This window comes from Furipterus horrens, unplaced genomic scaffold (genome assembly GCF_987537825.1).
Source record: "Furipterus horrens unplaced genomic scaffold, mFurHor1.1.pri manual_scaffold_3, whole genome shotgun sequence".
Lineage (NCBI taxonomy): Eukaryota > Metazoa > Chordata > Mammalia > Chiroptera > Furipteridae > Furipterus > Furipterus horrens.
The window spans coordinates 21,601,927-21,622,129 of record NW_028327173.1 but is presented as its reverse complement, the minus strand read 5'-3'; the positions used below and the strand labels follow the sequence as shown (position 1 = coordinate 21,622,129).

The following is a 20,203-nucleotide window of genomic DNA, read 5'->3' as shown; positions in this document are numbered from 1 at the left end:
ATGTGTCTGTCTGAGGTGGGGTGGGCGCGTACCTGGTGAGACCCGGAGCTGCCGTCCATCTTCCCCAGATTGCACGCACCCTAATATTAGCCAGCCCTATATCGTGTCTCCCAGTCTCTGCTTAGGTAGCCCATTTGCTGGGACCCAAGCACTCCTGCTTTATCCCATGCGCTCCTTCTCCCTGCCCCAGGGATCCCTGGATTCCCAGAATGGGTCTACTGTGCTACCAGATCCCATGGCCTCAATGATATTCATCCATGCTCAACATCTTTACAGAGGTGGCCTTTGTCACTTCTTGAACAAGGAAACATTAAACAAGTTGCGTAACTTCTCCAAACATTACTTCCTAATCTGTCAAAGCGGGACAGCGGGACAATGTGGAGGAGCGGTCGTGAGGGTTGGTGAAGAGGCACAGCACCCAGCAGGGTGCTGATGGCTAGCAGGTTCCTGGTGCATTTTGAGCCACCCTTTTCCATCCGGGTGCCTGTCTCCTGTGCAATGGGTATTGCATTTGCTCTGCCCTTGTTTGGGAGGGAGAAAGGTTTGGGCCCTTCTCCATAGGGTTAGCCCAGTAGAACAAGAACATTTTCTTTTCTAGTTACTGAAAATTATAAAGTGTTATTATGATGTTGAAGGCAGGCATACCTCGGAGGTAGTGTGGGTTTGGCTCCAGACCACTACAGTATAGTAAATGTCATAATAAAGCTGGACGCACAAATTTTTTGTTTGTTTCCCAGTGCACATAAAAGTTATGTTTATGCTATGCTGTAGTCTGTGGAGTGTGCAACAGCATTATGTCTTTTAAAAAGAATAATATACATAATTTGAAAAATCTTTAATGCTAAAAATTCTGTCATCTGAGCCTTCAGTGAGTCGGAATCCTTTTGCTGGTGGAGGGTCCTGCCCAGATGTTGGTGGCTGCTGACTGGTCAGGGTGGTGGTTGCTGAAGGCTGGGGTGACTGTAGCAATTCTGAAAATAAGGCAATGATGTTTGCTGCATCAATGGGCTCTTTCTTTCACTTGGATACTTAGAGACTGTTTTAGAGTTATTAATTGGACTTATGGTAATGTCTCAGGAATGGGGAGGCCTGAGAGAGGGAGAGGAAACGGGGAACTGCCAGTCAGTGGAGAAGGCAGAACACACACTGACTTATATGGGTGCCGCTTATGGCAGCCCCCCACAAAATTACAAAGTAACATCAGAGATCACTGATCACAGATCACCATAGCAAACATAATAATAATGAAAAAGTTTGGTGAGAATTACCAAAATGTGGCACAGAGACACGAAGTGAGCAAATGCTATTGGAAAAATGGCGCTGATAGACTTGCTTGGCACAGGGTTGCCACAAACCTTCATTTTGTAAAAAACACAGTATCAGCAAAGCACAGTAAAGTGAAGCGCCATAAAATGCGGTATGTCTATATATGTCATATGACTATTTGTGTCAGTGTGAGTCCTGGATACTCCTCCAGTCCTTTGGAAAGAATTGAGTCACGCTGCACCCTGTGAGGCCAGAGAGCTCTGCAGATGGAGATGTAGTCCCGGCAGGACCTGCTGAGTCAGGTCTGGATCCTAGGAAGAGAAGTGGCTTCATCCATCAAGAAGCCATCTGCTGTCCAAAGGCAGAACCCTGTCTTGTCGAGAGATCCAGGACGCTGCGAATGCTGAGGATCTGGGTCTCCTGGGAGTTGTGGCTTCAGGGGTCCTGCTTTGGGAAGTTAGAAGAGCCCCATGGAAAGATCGCACACTCCTCTGGGCTTAGTCCAGTGAAAACCACTCTCTGAGGTCAAATCCCACCCAGGGCAGACAGACCAGAAGTCTTCCCACATTCTGCCAGCTTCCCAAGTGAAGGGCAGAACCAGTTTGGCTGCCTCTTAGTCAGGGATCATTTACTTTCAAATCCAGAAACCGATTCAGATCAAATTAAACAAAAAAAAAAAAGGGGGGGGGGTAATTTGTTATTTAAAAAATGCAAAAAAACAAAAACTCAAACCAACTCGAGACAAAAGAAAGACTTTATTATAAGAAAAACCACTCACAGCCAAACTAATTTAAGCTAAAAGAGGTTCTATGTTTTAACAAGGCAGATAACAAAAAACTTACGCAAACTTAACACCAAAGGGGAGTGTATTTTTAGAATACAAGAGCCCAAGGGCAGGAAGTATAAGGGATTGAAGTCAATATGAGAGAGTTGAGGGTTGAGATTACCCTCCTCTGTCTCCAGGACCACTTTGTCTCCTCCTTGCTCCTTTCTGAGTTATTTGCTCCTCTGTCTGCAGATTAATTCTTATTGCTTCTCCATCATCCTAAAGTATGACTGCCTCACTCTTGACTTGGAATCACTTCCCATTTTGCATCCCAATTCTGAATCCCAGAGGGCCATCAGATTGATCAGGCTTAAATCAAGGGTCCACCGAGCAGTGTCATGGGAGTAGGCTTTTTCCTAAGGGGCTATGACAGACCAGGCATTTGTTCACTGAGTTAATATTTAGTGAGAACCTACTATATGCCAGATACTGTGAGGGGCTGAGAACAAAGCAGGGAGCTAAACAAAGTCCCTGCCTCTAGGGAGTGCCCACCCTAGACCGGCAGGCATTTCTATTGCAGATGAGAAGCTGGCATTGGCAGCCCAGCTAATCATAAGGCCAAAATGGGCAGTTCCTCGGTGTCTCTGTGCAGTTGCTCCTGGAAGGTGGCTGTGGTGTCTCAGTCATCTCTGGACAAGTCTCCTGGGACAGGATTCTGAAGGCAGACCTGTCATTTGTGGGTTTCTATGGGACCAAGCTTTGAGGCACTTCTCATTTGAATTCAGCCTTCTGGGTAGCTTTTACCCTCTGCTAGAAGGAAACAGAGGGGATGAGGAGGGTCCTGTCTTCTGGAGACAGTTGTTCAAAATGAGTCCTAGGGAGGTTATTGTCTGTGCTCAGGCCAGAGAAATCAGCAGAATAGGTGGGTGGGGACCTTTATTCTCATCTTCCAGCAGGTGTGGTGGCCTCTTTCTGAGCAAGGACAGGCAAGGACATTCACACACCAGAGTAGAGAACATTCGTTTGTTTGACAAATCTTCATTGAGCTGCTTCTTCCTGCCATGCCCTGTGCTGGGTTCAGAGGATACAACAGTGAGCAAAATGGTCATGGTTCCTACTCTGAGGTAGTGTAGGTGAGTGACAGGAGTATACAGACAAGAACTGAGAAGCATGAGAAGTTAGGGAAGGACAAGCTTCTCTGAAAAAGAGAAGTGAGGAGCCCACTTCAGAATGGTCGTCAGTCAAGGTCAAGGTGAAGGGCTCCTGGAGCAGGTGACATCGAAACAGAAGCATAAAGCTTGAAAAGAATCCACTGCGCAAGAGCAGGGGTGCGATGGCATCCCAGACAGAGGAAAGAAGAGCTCCAAGCACGTGGTAGAGAATCTAAAATAACTCAGGAAAGGCCAAGGTGAATCAGCCTTTACCGGGAGGTACTAAAATGTACCTATTTTCTCTTTCAAGCCCCTTGGAGGTAACACTGTGAGCCAAGGAGTTGCAGCCAGATTTCCACACCTGCTCTACCATCACCACTGTCACCACCCGCCACTACCATGGGGCTTCCTTTTTAACTTCAGAACGGCAATCTCTTCATTGCTGCCTTTTTTAAAAGTAACACCTGTTTGTAGGACAAATTCAAACAATACAGAAGCATAGAAGGTGTACTCCAAAAACTTAACATCTTCTGTCATTACCACCCCCTGAGTATCATTATTTACAGTTTGTTATCTCATTTCATATATTTTATACAAATATAAAGTAATGTAAATTCTAGACCAGGGTTGGCAAACTTTTTCTGTAAAACGCAAGGTAGTAAACGTTTTAGGCTTAGCAGGCCAGATGGTCTCTGTTGCATCTGCTCAACTCTGCTATTAGAATGTTTAAACAGCTGTAGATAGTATGCAAACAAGTGGGCATGGCTGTGTGCCAATAAAACTTTATAAAACAAGCAGGGAGCCTGTGAATTGTAACTTGCCGTTCCCAGTTCTGTATGAATGGGATCACATCATGTGTATTAATCTGTAATATGAATGGTATTTTTTTTTGCTTGTTTTTGTTCTTTGCCCATATCAGTATTCAAAGACTTCCGCTATTGTTTTATAAAGGTTGCTTGTATTTCAGCAGATGACTCTAATTCAACTCTTTAGAATAGTTCCTTACTGGTCAAGTGTTTCAGTCATTTCTTTTCCTTTGTTTTACTTTTCCTTTCTTTCTTTCCTTTTTTTTTTTTTTTTTTTTTTTTTCTTATTATAGTGTTTGAAAATGGCCCTTATCTATTAGGGGCGGAAAATCTGGTTCTTTCATTTTATTTATTTTTTTAATCCTCACTCGAGAATATGTTTATTGATTTTAGAGAGAGGAAGGGAGAGAAAGAAACATGGATGTGAGAGAGAAACATCAATTAGTCAAACCTGCAACATAGGTTGTGCTCTGACCTGGAATTGAACCTGCAGCCTTTTGGTCTATGGGACGATGCTACAACCAAATGAACCGTCCAGCCAGGGCAAAGCTAATTCTTTTAATTTACCCTTTTTGGGGGGGGAGGGGGGAGGTTTTATTTATTATCATCATGATGTTTTAGTCATTTAGTTTTATCATCCACAGCTGAGCTCTGGTTTGGCAGGCAGGCCAAAGGCCTAATCTTGGTCTTAATTCTACTTCTTAATAGTTGAATGACTTGAAAACTTATTTGGCCTGTCTGATACCACATTTCTCATCCATAACCTGGACAGGAGTGTACCTGGTCCTGCCTGTTTCAGGGCCATTGTGATATACAGATGAGATAACATATTGGAGAGTGCTTTGGAAATTATAAAATGATATTCCTATGTAAGAGGCTATCATTATCATTGTCCTTATCATTATTATTAATGTGCTAATGTTGGAAGATGAGCTCTTCTTGCTCTGACATGGGAGTAACTATAGAATAGGGTCTGCAGTTGAATCATTGATGTGGTTCTTGGTTTTCCCAGCCCTGAGGTATTCAGCCTATCAACTCAGCATCCATTTGTTAAGCCCCTGTCATGCCTCAAACACACCCATCCCTAGTGCCAGGTTCTGTGCTAGCTGCTGGGATTGAGAGATTAGGTGATGCTCTCTGTCCTCTCTGAGTTCAGAACCCACTGAAAGAAATACACTTACCCAAATTACAAGAAAATGCCATACATGCCATAGTAGCAAAAAGAAAAACAGAATTTTGCAGACAGAAGACAATGTTCAGAAACTTGCTCAAGAGAAGGTGGCATTAAAAAGTGTAAGAGTTTGCCGAACAGGGCAGGGAGGAAAGCACTTCCTGACATAGTGTATAGCTCTAGGGCAGTCGTACCCACCTGAGGTCCCATGCCAACGCAGCAGTAACCTAAACACACAGTTGCTTATATGAGGTGGAAGTTTATTCTCCTTCCTGTAAAAGAAATCTGGAGACTGTGGTCCAGGGCTAATGAAATGACTTCACCTAGGTTCCCTTTGTCTTTCTGCTCTGTCATGCTGGTGCATGGCTCCCATCCCCAAGAGGGCCTGCTGTGCTGAGCGGGGTTGGTCAAACACGAGCCAAGGGGTGGGCTCTGCCTAAACACTGACCTTTACCACAGTGACCTTGTCCAAAGCTGGGATATGACCCAGGACCCTCAGCTCCTGCCAGTCAGAGTACCACGTGCCACCCCCCAGGAGAGTGGGCTAAGGGATGACAAAGCACTCAGAGGTTTCCCTGCAGCTCCCCTCTTTGTGGATCAGGGCAAGAATGGAGGGCGAGAAGGTGACATTTCACACTCCAAGGTGATTTCCAGGCCTGTATTTCTAACCAGATTTTAGAGGTTTCTGGGCCTGAGGGAATAGGACCAGCAGTCCCAAATCCTCACATGCTCTATGGCTAATGAAAGTCAGGGCTTCCTTATGGGTGCTACACCCTGGAATTAGGCCACTAATGAGTCCTGTGTACATGTTTGTTTCTCTTTCTTTCTTTGTTTTTTTCCCAGAAAACCCACGAGAGTCATGTTTCGATCCTGGCTCAATCAAGAACGGCACACGAGTGGGGTCTGACCTCAAGCTGGGCTCCTCCATCACCTACTATTGCCATGCCGGCTATGAGGTCGGGGGCTCCTCCACGCTGACCTGCATTCTGGGGCCCGACGGGAAGCCCGTGTGGAACAATCCCCAGCCACTGTGCACAGGTGGTGGGGCCGGGGTGGGGAGGGAAAAGGAGGGAGTGAGGCCATGCCAGAGGGAGGAGGGGCTGTGGGCAAGGGGAAGGGGGTGGGGGTACAGGGTCCTCAAAGCCGGGAGCCCCTTGGGTTCGCCGTGAATGAGAATGGCTAAGAATTCACCAGGTGTACTCGTCCCTGGTAGTATGTCATCTCTCAGATCATAGTGTCCCCACCCACACTCAGACAGATGTCCTCACAGTGGCCCCCAGGACATGCCAGTAGCTCCTAACAGGGAGAAGAGAGTGTAAAGGTGAGCCAGCTTACTCCTGGTCCTAGGGAAAATCCTTGAGAGGTCCCATGTGTAAAACTGAGGCCAGGGGGACAGCCTGACTCCAGGGGACCTGGGCTAGCCATGGAAACCTAGCAGACAGGATGAAGCGTCAGAATTAAGAGCATGGTGACCACCTAAGTTGAAGAACAAAGAGACCCCTTTGCCCAGGTGAATGAACTTGGCTCTGAGGTCTACCCCTGCGGAATAGGGTACTATGGATGGGAACAGAAGGTGGCTGGGACGCGTGGGCTGGCCTCTCGTAGTGGGGCCAGTCTGAGGAAACCATAGCTCGCTACTTATGCAGACACTAACTACCCAGGTGCGGCATCAGCCATGGGAGCAGCAGATTAGTTCTGCTTCTATTTGTAAGCAGAAGAGGCACCCAAAATGCTCCTCAGAGCCGTGCCTCCAGGCACCAATGCCATGTTAATGGTTAGAGGGCCAGTACTGACATGTGCTCAGGAGGGCCCCCGATAATATCAGGGTGTGTTTTAGGCCATGTGCCAGGTCATGGATGGCTCTCCTCGGGCAGGGCAGGGCAGGGCAGTGTCCTCAGAACTCCCCTCCTCTACATCAGTGGCAGCGCACCTCCTGGCAGCCCTGCCAGGGCCAGAAGCCCAAGCTGGGAGTGAGCAGAGCAGAGGATGGACAGCTGATGGGAGGCCCACCAGGTCACCTGCCCTCTGTCTGATTTCTCTTCTAGCCCCCTGTGGAGGACAGTATGTGGGTTCAGATGGAGTGGTCTTGTCCCCCAACTACCCCCAGAACTACACCAGTGGACAGACCTGCCTCTATTTTGTCACCGTGCCCAAGGATTATGGTATGGGGTTTTATTGTATGTTTGTTTGTTTATATGTTTTCTGACTCCATCCAACTCCTCAGGCCCTTCCCAATTGTATCCCGATTCCACTCTCAATTGTGTCCACTTTCACTATGGGACAAGCAGAACAGTGTCCCCTACAGGAAACTGAGTGTGGATGCCATGAAGTGGGCTGCAGAAGACACTCCTGACACATGAGGGAGGGAGGGACAAGTTGGCCAGAACGAAGAGGATGGGGGCGGTGAGGAACCAGGCAGGACTGAGAGAAGGCAGGGGGCACTGGGCTACCCAGCACAGCCCAAGTCTGAGTACATGTGCTGCAGATCCAGACCAACTGGGAAGCCAGGATGGGCAGACAAGGGGCAGGAAGAAGTGAGGAGTGGGCTGGAGCCGGGCTTACAAATACAGGTGAGGGAGCTGGGAGTCGCATCATCCCACTATTCCATCCGAGCCCAGAGCCTGGTCCTGCAGCTGTAAGTAGGATGAGCAAGAAAAATGGAAGGTGCAGGCCCATGTCCTGAGAAGACAGAGACACCTCCAGATTCCAAAAATCCAAGGTAAAAAGGAGCCAGGCTTGCCACCTGATTGGCAGTGGGGACAGTCAAGAGTCCTGGAGGACTCAGGAAGTTCCCAAGGAGCACAGGCCAGTTGTACCTGGGAATTGGATCACCAGCCCGGCTGCGTCCCCCCTTGATCTCCTCTTTGTAGGAGGAGTAAGAACTATTTCTCAGCACAGTGTCAGCTGGGACAAAGAGCATCAATATGTCCTGACCACCTAAGAGAGGGGCAGGGCCACCTGCAGAGAGCTGGCTGCTTAGTCTCAAGAGATAGGATACAGTGGGTGCAGGGACAAGGTCCTGAGGGCACATGGAAAACGGGGGATGTCACCCAAAGCCCTTTCACGTCCTTGAGGAGCTGCTGCAGCTGCTGTCTGAGAAAGGAGTACGATTAGCTCAGTGCCACCGCCACCCACCTGACCACTGGGTGCACGTCTCAATGTCATCTTGACCCACGTGGGAGAATGCCAGCCAGCCCTTCACACCCCCTGCGTCCCTGGGCCTGGCGTCTGGCCAGTGTGCTAATCAGCCAGGAGAAAGGCTCAGCAAGGAGGTAGCTCCATAAACCAACAACTTCCTCTGAGGTTTCCCTCTTCCTGGCCTGGGGTCCCCCAGACTGCCACTCCTTGCCCCAACATGGCCATGCAGGCTTCCACACTGAGGTCTCCACACCATGTCTCCTCCACAGTGGTGTTTGGACAGTTCGCCTTCTTCCACACGGCCCTCAACGACGTGGTGGAGGTGCATGATGGCCACAGCCAGCACTCTCGTCTCCTCAGCTCCCTGTCGGGCACCCACACAGGTACCCAGGGCTCGGCCAGTGATGGGGCTGCGGTGGGTCGCGGGTATGGTGGGCCCTATAAGCTAAGAGGAAAGAGTCCCTGTAAGCCTGGCTACGGTGGAGCCCCACAGCTTTGTGTTTGTCATGCGCCGGTGCTCTGTCTACCAGACAACAGCCACACCCAGAGGGGGGCTCAGAAACTACTTTTACCCCAAGCTGTGTTTGCACCAGCCCCAGGGGGTGTAATATTCCCTGTTGCTTTGTATTTAGCCTCAACATGTTCTTCTAATTATAAACATATTGCATTTTCATTGTAGAAAACTTAGAGCCAACAAAAAAATAATTATATAGGGAATTTAAATAAATAAAAGCCATCCAGAAAGTACCATTGAAAAGATGGAGTGTATTTTCTTCCAGTCTTTATATCTACTTAGACTTAATCGTTTGCACATTTTATTGAACAAAGTAATATACGTATTTTATCGAAATATTTATTGTGAATATTTCTGTCATTATTTTATTCTACAATAGGATTTTTAAATGCTGCATGGTACTCTATCATATAGTTATTTTAAATGTATGTAATGAATTGCCTATTATTGAACATAGATTGTTTCTAATTTTTCACTTTTATGAATAGTAATTCAGTGTGTTGTATGTGTCATTATACGCATCTGTACTACCTTAGAATATCTAGAAGTAGAATTGCCAAGTGAAAGGATCCGTGAGACCCTTAATTCTTCTTTAACCTTGTCAAATATACCCCTAGAAAGTTATTGCCCCTTTGTTCACCAGCAATGAATGAGAGCGTGTTTTATCCTCACAAAATTAGGTAATTAAAAAAACAAAAGCATTATCAGCTTGAAAAGTAAAATTGGTATCTCATTTTTCAATTTGCCTTTTTTATTACTAGTTAGGTTACCTTTTTTATAATGAAGTTATTAGTCCATGTGTTTTCTATTTGTGAATCTACTTGTGAATTAGTATTGATTTTTCTATTAGTATTTATTTTCTTATTTATTTAGTAAAGCACCATATTATTATAACATATATTTATTATATGACATAAAAACGTCTAGCCTATTATATGCTATAAAAAGCCATCCCCTGTAGTTTGTCCTTTGCCATCTAATTTTCTTCACGGTGTGCTTTAATGTCAGAACACTTAAATTTCTCATGATATCAAATCTATCAGTGTTTTTCTTTTATGGTTTTCTTCTTTACTTTCATGCTGATGAAATAAACATTCTTCTGTATTTTGTTTTGTTATTTTTTAACTTTGTTTTAGTGTCATTGTTTTGTTTTAATAACTTTGGAGTTCATTTTGGTATATTATTTGATATAGGGAATATGGTCATATTCTTTCAAATTTAATCATTTGTCTTAACAGAATTTTCAGAATGCTACATTTACATACATTATATTTTTATGAAGGAAAGGGTATATTTCTAGACTTTTTATCCATTTCCTCTAAGTGTCTGTTTATTCTTATACCAATATCAAAAAGCTTTTATTATTGTAACATTATAATAATGTTTAACATTATCTTAATTTTAAACATATGGTAAGATAAATCCCAATAGTCATTCTTTGTTTTGAATTTTTATTGGCTTTTCTTGCTTAAATTTTGCCTCCAGATAAAGTTTAGAAATAGGTTGTCAAGTTCTTAAAAATTGCATTGGAATTCCCACTGGAATCCATTAAACTTATACAGTAGATTAATTGGGGGATAACACACATCTTATAATAGGAACTCTTCCTTCCGTCCAGGAACATGGTGCATCTCTCCATTTATTTATCTTTTGTAACCTTAGTAAAGGTGCTGTAATTTTCATTTAGGCAGTGTGCATTCTTTGTCAACTTTATTCCTAGATACTTCATGGCAATTTTTGTGGCTACTGTAAGTGTGCCTCCCATATTATATTTTCTAATATATTTGCCAGTATATTAAAAGACTGGTATTTTTGGTGTATTCCTTTTATAAAGTCATCAAACTTTCCGTAACAGTGCTAACACTGCCAGCTGATTCCCCTGGGTCCTTTAGGCAAGAAGTCATATCATCTGCAGATAAATTTGTCTTATTATTTTATCTCTTCCTTTGCAGTGGTTTTTCTCTTATTTTCTTCCGTGGTTATTGGTCTATTCAGATATCTTACTTTGTTATTAATGCTGATGTTTTGTATTTTTATAAACATTTCATTTTGTAATTATTTGAACTTCAGCAACGTTGCTTATATAATATACTACTACTAATGATGCTATTTAATCTCCTTTCTGTTAGTGGTTCTATCTGCTGCCTTTACAATGCTGAATGCTGTATTCATAGTTCCCTTTTTTACTCGGCTGGACCAGAGGGTTTTGTTGCTTGTTTCATTTTGATTTTTTTTTTTTTACTACATTTATTTTTTTACTACTTACCAGTTCATCTGTGGAGTTTGTTGTTATTTTCTAATTAATTAGCCTCCGACTTTTTTTTCGTTACTGTCTCTCCCCACTTTTTTTGTGCAGACTAATTTGTTCTTCTTCTAATGTCTTGAATTGAGAGCTTTGTCTGTGATTTTCTCTGTGTAATAAAGAGCATGTTTACAGCCATATATTTACCTGTAAGCATAGTTTTGGCTTCAAGTCATAAATTTAGATATGTACTATTTTCATCCTCATTACTTTCTAAATAATTCATGGTCGAATTTTACTTTTTTTTCCCAGGGGTTGTTTAAGAGCATCTCTTCTTTTTCCCTGAGAACCTGGATTTCATTCTTGTACATCTGTGTTGTTTTCTGGTTCTATGGCCATGGGGTTAGAGAATGTAGTTTGTACCATTCTCCTTTGGGGATTAAATGAGGCCCTCTCAGTAGCCAAGGACTTTTTTTTTAATTCCCTAAGGATCTAAGCGAATGCGGGTTCTCTGTAGGGCTGAGACGCCATGGAGAGAGGAGCGATGAGCTCAGGCCCTGCTCCTGGCCTGCACTCTAACCCAGCTCTCCACCTACTCGAGAGGTGCCTGCAGGCACAACACTTGACGCCCCTGAGTTTCCATTTCCTCATCTATAAAATGCAGAGAGTAAAGGTTCCACCTCCTAGAGTTATTGTTGGGATTCAGTGAGCTTTGTAAATGGCCATTAAGACAGTCTTACTCAATTTTGCTATTTGATTCCATTATAGCAGTAGTTCTCAATCAAATGATTCTTCTACACTCCCCACCCCCACACATTCACACCCAGCTGGAATTGTAAGTCCAGGTCTCTTGAGGTAGGATGCTTTTTCAAAACCTCTGGATAGATAGATAGATAGATAGATAGATAGAGAGATAGATAGAGAGATAGAGAGATAGATAGGACCTATGGATATCAGCATAATATACTCAGATGTCTTACTCCTCATTTGGAGAAACATTGATGATGAGCCACTGGGACTGATGGGAGTGACATGTGTCCCTGTTCCTAATGTGTGTTGAGGGGGAAAAGAAGCTTGAGGACCACTACTCAACAGTCTTCATTTTGTTCTTCTATTTTAATATATCAATGGTTGAGAATGCTGTGGGAAAGTGTATCCCACTACAATTGTGATATTTTGTTGTCCTGTGTTTCTAAGAATTTTTTTGTGTGTGTTTGCCTGATATATCTTTCCTCATTTTCCCTGAGAATTTTTTCCTTTTAAGAGGAAGTTTACTTACTGATTTTATAAGTGAAACATCTGGTCTGCTATCAGTCAACTTGTTTTGTTCTTTCTGGGTTTTTATTTGTTTTTGCTTTAATTTTGCCTCCTCACCTTTCCATTCATACCAGACCCATCTCTAATTTCCATGTCTTTTTTAACTTATTTGGGGTTTTATATTAATGTTATTAGTAATTACTTTTAAATTATTCTTACCCAGCAACAAGTTCCTACATTTGCATTTAGTGTTGTTTCCTATTCACAATAATTATTCGGGCTTAACTATACTTTCCAGTTTGTGTTTATCCCTGAAAGTTTTTTTATTTCTCTACTTTCATTTTTTTAGTAGGGCTCATAACTGCAGTACTTTCTGTCACCCTGTATCATTTCCTTTGACATATTATATAAATGACAACTTGATTGTAAATCAAGTTATGGGTCATAAAATTTTTGTTTCAAAACTGCAGTATTTGTTCTACTGTATTCCAACAGCTAATATTACAGATGATTCTTTATCTTGTAGGTAACCTATGATTTTTTTTCTAAGTACCTTTCATATTGTTTCTTAATTTTTAAAATCAAAAAGCCCAGCAGGATGTGTTGCAGTGGAAATCGTTTCTCATTGATTAGATATGGCACTTTGTGAACAATTTCAGTCTGAACCTCAAGTCTTTCTTAAGCTTAGGAAAGGTATCTTCTTTCTTAAGTTATTTTCCTTCAATTTCTCTTGTCTTATCTCTCTCTAGAATTCTTCGTATATGCATATTGGATTTTTTGATCTATCTTCCATGTCGCTTATCGTTTCTCTCTTTATTTTAATCTCTTTATCCTTTTTCTGTGGATTCTGGAAGAATTTCTCAAATTTAATCTCCATGTCGCTATTCAATTTCTGCACAATCCAGCTGCTATGTGCTATCATCTCTCATTTCTTCGAAGACTGTTCATCTCAGATCTTTCGTTTGGCATGTCTTCCTCCTCTGATTTCACAGGTGCAATGCTAGATTTAATCTGTGACAGTCATGATTGACAGTCTTCTGAGATTTTGCCTGTTCTTTGTTGTAGTTCACATAAAAATATTTGGTTTGGTTTCTCAGAGTAGTTTCCTCCCTTAAAACTTTGGAATATTTTTGTATGACCAGTGATTTTGCTACGTCCTTGCTTAGCCATGGAGAAGGAGGTCTGCATATGTCCAGGAATGGAAGTCCAAATGAGTTCTGTGGGAGGTTACAGGGGTGCTAATCCACATATGTCAAGCCACATGATGGGAGAATGGAAAAGCTGAGTTTTGTTCCACTCATATCCATTGAGGAGAGAAGGTAGAGATAACGAGGAGATGCTTTGTCTTCATGAGTTTTGTTTTTGTTTTTTGCTTTGGCAGCCAAGAGTTAGCTGGGGCAATGCCTCCTAGCCAGGCTTAGCCATCTGGGTCACATGCAAGTCTAAGTGCACTGTGCAAAAGGCTGTCTACTCCCTGTGGCCAATAGCGTCCCATCAGCTTCCTGCAAGCACTGGTGGGCCCCAGATATGCCTCCCAGCAGCCTCTTGGCTGATGCCAATGCCAGCCCTCACTACAGTGAAAATGTAGTAGCCTGGCTCTTTGTAACCCCTACTTCCATTCTCTGGGTGGAGTCAGCAGCCATTCTCGGGGATCCCTAAGGCTTCAGAGGGGCATCATTCAGAGTGGCCATGCCACTGCCTTCACCCCATATTCCCTCAGCTTCCACCGGAAGGTGATGATGACCAAGACTGCACTTCCCGGCTGCAGGTCTGACTGTGCTGTCTTCACTCCCACCCATCTGTACCACATCAAGCAGGAGATACACTTTAATCTTCTGATATAAAGGATGTGGGGCTCCCCTAACTTCCTGAGGCCATTTAGGTTTTCACTGTTTTTGTGTTATTGGTTGGGTGACAATGTGTCCTGCTTTGCCTGGGACTGTCCCAGCTTCCACTGGCTTGTCCCAGTATAATTATTAATAGCATGCCCTTTTACTCTCATAAGTGTCCTAATATGAGCAATAAATTAATTACACATTTGCTCTGGTTATTGATCATCTCACAGAGAAATCTGAGAAAGGCCAGTTACTCTCAAAAGATCACAGCACCCTCCTTCCCAGAGCTGGTGCTTTTTCTTGCATCGGACTAATGACAGCTTTCCTAGTAAACCTCCAGTCAGTTCAGTAATGGCCTTACCCTCATGCCTGCGGGTCACCAGCTCTTTAGAAGCTTTCTCCTCTTGAAGCAGGTCATTTAATCATCGTGAACCTCTCTTTCTTGATCTATTAGCTGAGGGTACTAAACTCTTGTCATGCCAACCTCATATTGACTATGGGTCAAGATAAGACCATGGGTGCTAAAGCCTTCTGCAAACTTTAAACTGAAGAGTGCAGTAAAAATGTGAGGTTTCATTTCAGAAAGACCTGGGATGTGGAAGGAATTACTGAGAGGGATATGGGCAGCCCCTCCTTCCTGGCCAGGATTTTATCGCCTGGGCTTAACTGCTGGACTCATTGTCCTTTCCTCCTCATCCCTTATCTCGGCAGGAGAATCACTGCCCTTGGCCACCTCCAATCAAGTTCTCATTAAGTTCAGTGCCAAAGGCCAAGCACCAGCCAGAGGCTTCCACTTTGTCTACCAAGGTATGCAGGATGTGGATATGGGAGGGGAGAAGGCCGTCTCAGTTTTTCAGTGACTCAGTGACCAAAGGAACAGTGACCTTTGTTCCTTAGTCTGAGTCTCATTCTTAGGGTATTGGGGGCAGTTACTAGTTTGTGAGGCAGCTCCTTGAAATTCAGTTGAATTTTATACATTCATTTACTCAACAGACAATTCTTGGACCAAGCTCCATGTTGCAGGAAGGGAAAAATCAGACATGGGAAGCTAATTCTGTCCCCTACATTGTCTGGTACAACCCCAATTGCATTGGGAAGACCAGCCCAGGCTTCTTCCCTAGACTTTCTCCTATGGGCTTTGGTTTTATCTACAAGGCCCAGAAAAGGTGTGGGAAAAACACAGGCCTGGCAGTGAGATGGACATGGGTTTGAATCCCAGCCCTGTCACTCTCTAACTGGGCACCCATTACTACAGCTCTGGGAGTCCCAGTTTGCTCACCTATTAAATGAGGATAATAACATTACCTCACTGATAGGACTAAGAGTGAGTTCACAAAGTAGCTGGCACCAAGCAGTCATCAATGTTTGTTCCCTTTCTTACTGGCTCTGAAAGGCAAAGTCTCAAAGCATCCTGGTGTTCACCCACAGGCCCCAGCCTCTCCTCGCCCAGAAGAAGGTCCACTTTCTAGGGCCTGGTCTCGATGTGGTTCTATTTATTCAGTTGCCCACATTGGGTTGCATTTTGAGTTGCAGGGGGAATCCTACCACAGGACGCTGGGTCTGGGCCTCGGTGAAAAGGTCCTATCTATTGTTGTGGGTAGGGGGAGAGGAAATTCAGGTGATGGACATCAGAGCCCTGGGCAGGTGTTACAGCACATGGGAGAAGAGGCCAAAAGCAGGGTGAAGGCACTGAAGTTGAGGAGGAAGGGCCCTTCTCCCTGTTAGAGAATGTGGGACCCAGATGGGTGCAGGCATCACTGGCAAGGCGAGGAACAAGCTGCGCCTGAAGTCTGGCTGGGGACTCACACTGCCTCCCGTGGCTTCCAGAAGCTGTGCTGTGGCATTGTGCATCCATCTTTATTTCAGTAAACGGGCCTCATCCTGGGACGCCTATCCCTGCTCTAAGGGAAAGTGCCCCCAGCCTGTCTGGGTCCCATCCAGGCTGTCAGTTCCAGTCCCGTTGCGAGTCCATCCCCGGGCCACTTTCTAGAGGGGAGAGGCCTGCCCCTCAGTGCCCTTGTCCCCTGCAGCGGTGCCCCGAACCAGCGCCACACAGTGCAGCTCTGTGCCGGAACCCCGCTACGGCAAGAGACTGGGCAGTGACTTCTCTGTGGGGGCCATCGTCCGCTTCGAATGCAATTCCGGCTATGCCCTGCAGGGGTCCCCAGAAATCGAGTGCCTCCCTGTTCCCGGGGCCTTGGCCCAGTGGAATGTCTCAGCGCCGACGTGTGTAGGTGAGTACCTGGATATCCAGGACTTGGGGGGCGAGGTGGGGGGGGGGGCGTTGTGACTGGCAAACAGTCCCTTCTCCCTGGCAGAGGCAGCAAGACCCAGCAGACACCCCAAGACATACAGCAGCCCCTGCTTACCTGCATAGCTCACGTCACTAGTCCTGTGGAGTGAATGTAAAAACAGCAAGAAGGAAGAGCTGGGGTGGCCAGATGGGGTGGGGGGTCAGGTGTGAAGGGAGGTGCATGGGTCTAAGTCCCTGAAGAGGACTGCGTGGGGAGGAGTCATGGGAGAAGGTGGGATTGAGGCCCAACCTGAGAAGCCAGTGGGATTGGGATGGGAGTCACAAGCAGGCTGGGAAGCCCAGAGAAAAGTGTTTGGGGAGGTTCCCATGGGGAACCCACAAAGACCAGAGCTGCCTACTCCCAGTGCCATGTGGAGGCAACCTCACGGAGCGCAGGGGCACCATCCTGTCCCCCGGCTTCCCGGAGCCCTACCTCAACAGCCTCAACTGCGTGTGGAAGATCGTGGTCCCTGAAGGTGCTGGCATCCAGGTAGGGGCAAGGAGACATCTCCATCAGGCAGGTGGCCGGGAGGAAACATAGCCCTGTCCCTGCCCTTCAGGCCAAGTGTGGACTTGGGGGCCCACGCACAGAAAAACACCACAGCTCATGGCCCTGGGGCTTCAGGGGGCTTGAGGGGTGAGCCAGGTGATGCAGGAAGGGGGAGGGGGTGAGCACAGGCTTGGGCCATCAGGGAAGGCTAGAAGAAGGAACTGGACCGACGGCTGGAATACAAAGATTAGGGAGGATTCATAGGAAATATTTTTCAAATGGCTTGAAGGGGTTTGTTTGTTTGTTTTTCCCTAAGATTATGAGGGATAAAAGAGGGACACTGCAGGTAAGGGGGAAGAGCAAACCAAGAAGCACAGGTGAAACACCAGGCATCCCTAGGGTGTCACACCTGCAGCCTGTACTGCAGGAACAAAATTAGGGCCCTGACGGTACCCAGGGGTTAAAGCCAGGTGAGGGAGGCCACAGGACAGGCATGGAAGAGGCCAACAGAGAGGCAGCAATCAGGGACTTATGGTGGACAGTCCAGCAAGGACTGGGTAACTGGCTTATTGCTGCAGGATGTCTGATGCAATCCAGACAGGAAAGCGGGCACACCTGAGGAAGGTTCGAAAGACACAGAGAAGGCCAGTCAGACTGAAGTATTCCTGCTGCCTGGATTTTCTTCCCCAACTCACTGCCTTATAATCATTCATTTCACATGTGTCTCCCCCACTGGACAAAGAGCTCCTCAAGGGTAGAGGCTGCCTCTTACTTTTATTGGAAGGACCTAGCACAATGTCAGGCCCAGAGCAGGTGTTCAATAATTGAATTGATTACATGAAGAGAGGGAGGGTGGATTGCAGGCTGTCTAACCCACAACTCAATTACCCTGCTTTCCCAGATTCAAGTCATCAGTTTTGTCACAGAGCAGAATTGGGACTCCTTGGAAGTGTTTGATGGTGCAGACAACACTGTGACTATGCTGGGGAGTTTCTCAGGTGAGGTGGGACTTCCAGGGACCTCGTCTCAGGGGGTAGTAGTGGACATCATTATTATTATCATTATTGTTATTATTGTTATTATTATTATTATTATTGAGATATAATTCACATCACCATAAAATTCACCACTGTAAAGTATACAAGTATACAATTCAGTGTATACTCTCTAATCCCAGAACATTTTCCTCCCCCATAAAAAAAAAACCAGGTCCCCATTGGCACCCACTCCCCATCAACCCCCACTTCTATCCCCTAGCAACCACTAACCCACTTTCCATCTCTATGGATTTTCTTGTTCCAGACATTTATATGTGGCCTTCTGTGTCTGGCTTCTTTCACTCAGCAGGATGTTTGCAAGGGTCAGCATGTTGTAGCACATAGATTACTTCATCATATGGACAGACCCCCATTCTGTTTATCATTCATCAACTGATGAACATTTGGCTCTTTCCACTTGTTATGAATAATGCAGTTATGAACGTTCACATACAAGTTTCTATGGGGACATGTGTTTTCAATCCTCTTGGGTGTCTACCTAGGAGTGGAATCTCAGGGTCCTATGGTAATTCTATATTTAACTTATTTTCCATTCCAGTGGTGGACTTCTGGCTGCATGTGGTGTATGTTTCAGCCCAATGACCAGGTCAATTATTTGGGTCTTCTAGGCCCCAGAACCCATGTTGCCAAGATATAAACTGTGCCCTAGATAAACTGTCTATGCTGCCTGTGTTGCCCAGATAATGAGTCATGGCAGAGTCATTTTGAAGACGACTGGAAGGGAACCCAACTCGTGGGCCACCTGAGGAGCTCACCCTGCTGCTGGCATAAGGCTCTGCCACTGCCCAGTCTTCAGGAACTTGCTTGTGGTCCCCTGCCTCCTTTGGTCATTGGAGACCCAGCACTCTGAGGGGTGCTGATTTGTCTTTTAGCAAGTGTGATAGTGGGGTTATTTGGGGGCCTTGGGAACAGAATGTCACCAGGTAGCAAGAGCAGGAGCAGAGGAGGAAGCTCGGTGGCCAGGGAAACGAAGCTTGAGTGGTTCCTATTTCTTGCCCTAGGAACAACTGTGCCTGCCCTGCTGAACAGCACCTCCAACCAGCTCTACCTTCATTTCTACTCAGATATCAGCGTGTCGGCAGCCGGCTTCCACTTGGAGTACAAAAGTAAGAATCCAGAGTCTCAGCTGTGTGCGGGGTTCAGGGTGGGAACTGACAGGTACAGAGTACCCGGGAGGAGTCAGGGTCATAATGGGCTGTGTTATCCTCTCCATCCCACTTGCCTTATCACAGACTTAGGTGGGATCGCTAAAGCTCAGAAACCTCCTCAAGCCTACACAGCCAGCCAGTGGTGGAGACGGGCTTCTCACCCAAATGTCAGTTACTCAGAAGCCTGTGTGCTCCCTCTATACCCGCACCAGGAATGGGAAAGGGGCCTGCTCATTGTCCTAGACCTGCTATATAATTTGGGATATGAGAAAATAGAAGTGATCTTCTCCTCCAATCCTAAAAACTAGGCTCTCCAACTTCTGGTTCTGTGTTATAAATTGTCTTTGGAAGTGTGGAAAGTCATGGTTGGCTTTACTGTCTTTGACAGCACAGGCTTGTGCTGGTGAAAGCCCCAGTGGGTGCTAGGAGCCTGATAGGGTCAGCACCAACTGTACGCAGATGCCCCGCTGGTCTCCAAAATGAATGAGCTTTACCCCGGTAGTTGGGAGAGGATTAGCTGGATCCCAGGATGCTCTTGGCCTGCAAGAACTGAAGAGTGCCCCTAGAAGGAGAGACCTGGGACAGCTTGAAGCAAAGACCCTCAGGGGTGAGAGGGTAGGACAGGGACCTCTGAGACCTTCCCCCACAGACCTCTAAGGCTTCGCTCAGCAGGTGGTCTGAGGTATCCCAACTCCCTTAAGTAACCCACATTTTTTTCTTTTACCCTCTTTTCTCTGTTCTTTGCAGTTTTGTGTCCTTATCCAATATTTTCATTTGAGTCCTTGAATGTTCTTAAGAATCTTCTCTTTATTTTCTTTTTCCAAAGATATACTTTCTTCCTAAACCTCTTCATCATTCTACTGCCTCATTCCCAGGAAAAATTCACCTCTCCCAATTTTTTGCCAGGGAACTGGTGGTTTTCTCAGTAACTGGTGTTTATCCTGCACTGTCCTCTCCTGGTGAGAAAAGCTAGGAGAAAACAGAGGTCCCCATGGGTATTTGAAGACCAAAATTCCTAGGAACCAAGACCCTGTAGTTGTATTTTTGGTTTGTAGATAATCTACAAAG

The 20,203-nt window shown here is 45.5% G+C and overlaps 1 protein-coding gene across 1 annotated transcript in view; it reads left to right on the top strand.

Moving 5' to 3' along the window:
* CSMD2 (CUB and Sushi multiple domains 2) overlaps positions 1–20,203 on the top strand; it is a 544,011-nt gene that overhangs the window by 439,736 nt on the left and 84,072 nt on the right. Inside the window, exons 30-37 of the mRNA XM_090269064.1 lie at positions 6,004–6,198; positions 7,206–7,322; positions 8,568–8,681; positions 14,858–14,953; positions 16,177–16,380; positions 16,805–16,929; positions 17,831–17,927; positions 18,989–19,093. Coding sequence (XP_090125190.1) covers positions 6,004–6,198; positions 7,206–7,322; positions 8,568–8,681; positions 14,858–14,953; positions 16,177–16,380; positions 16,805–16,929; positions 17,831–17,927; positions 18,989–19,093 — 1,053 coding nt within the window. The remainder of the gene's footprint in view (positions 1–6,003; positions 6,199–7,205; positions 7,323–8,567; positions 8,682–14,857; positions 14,954–16,176; positions 16,381–16,804; positions 16,930–17,830; positions 17,928–18,988; positions 19,094–20,203) is intronic.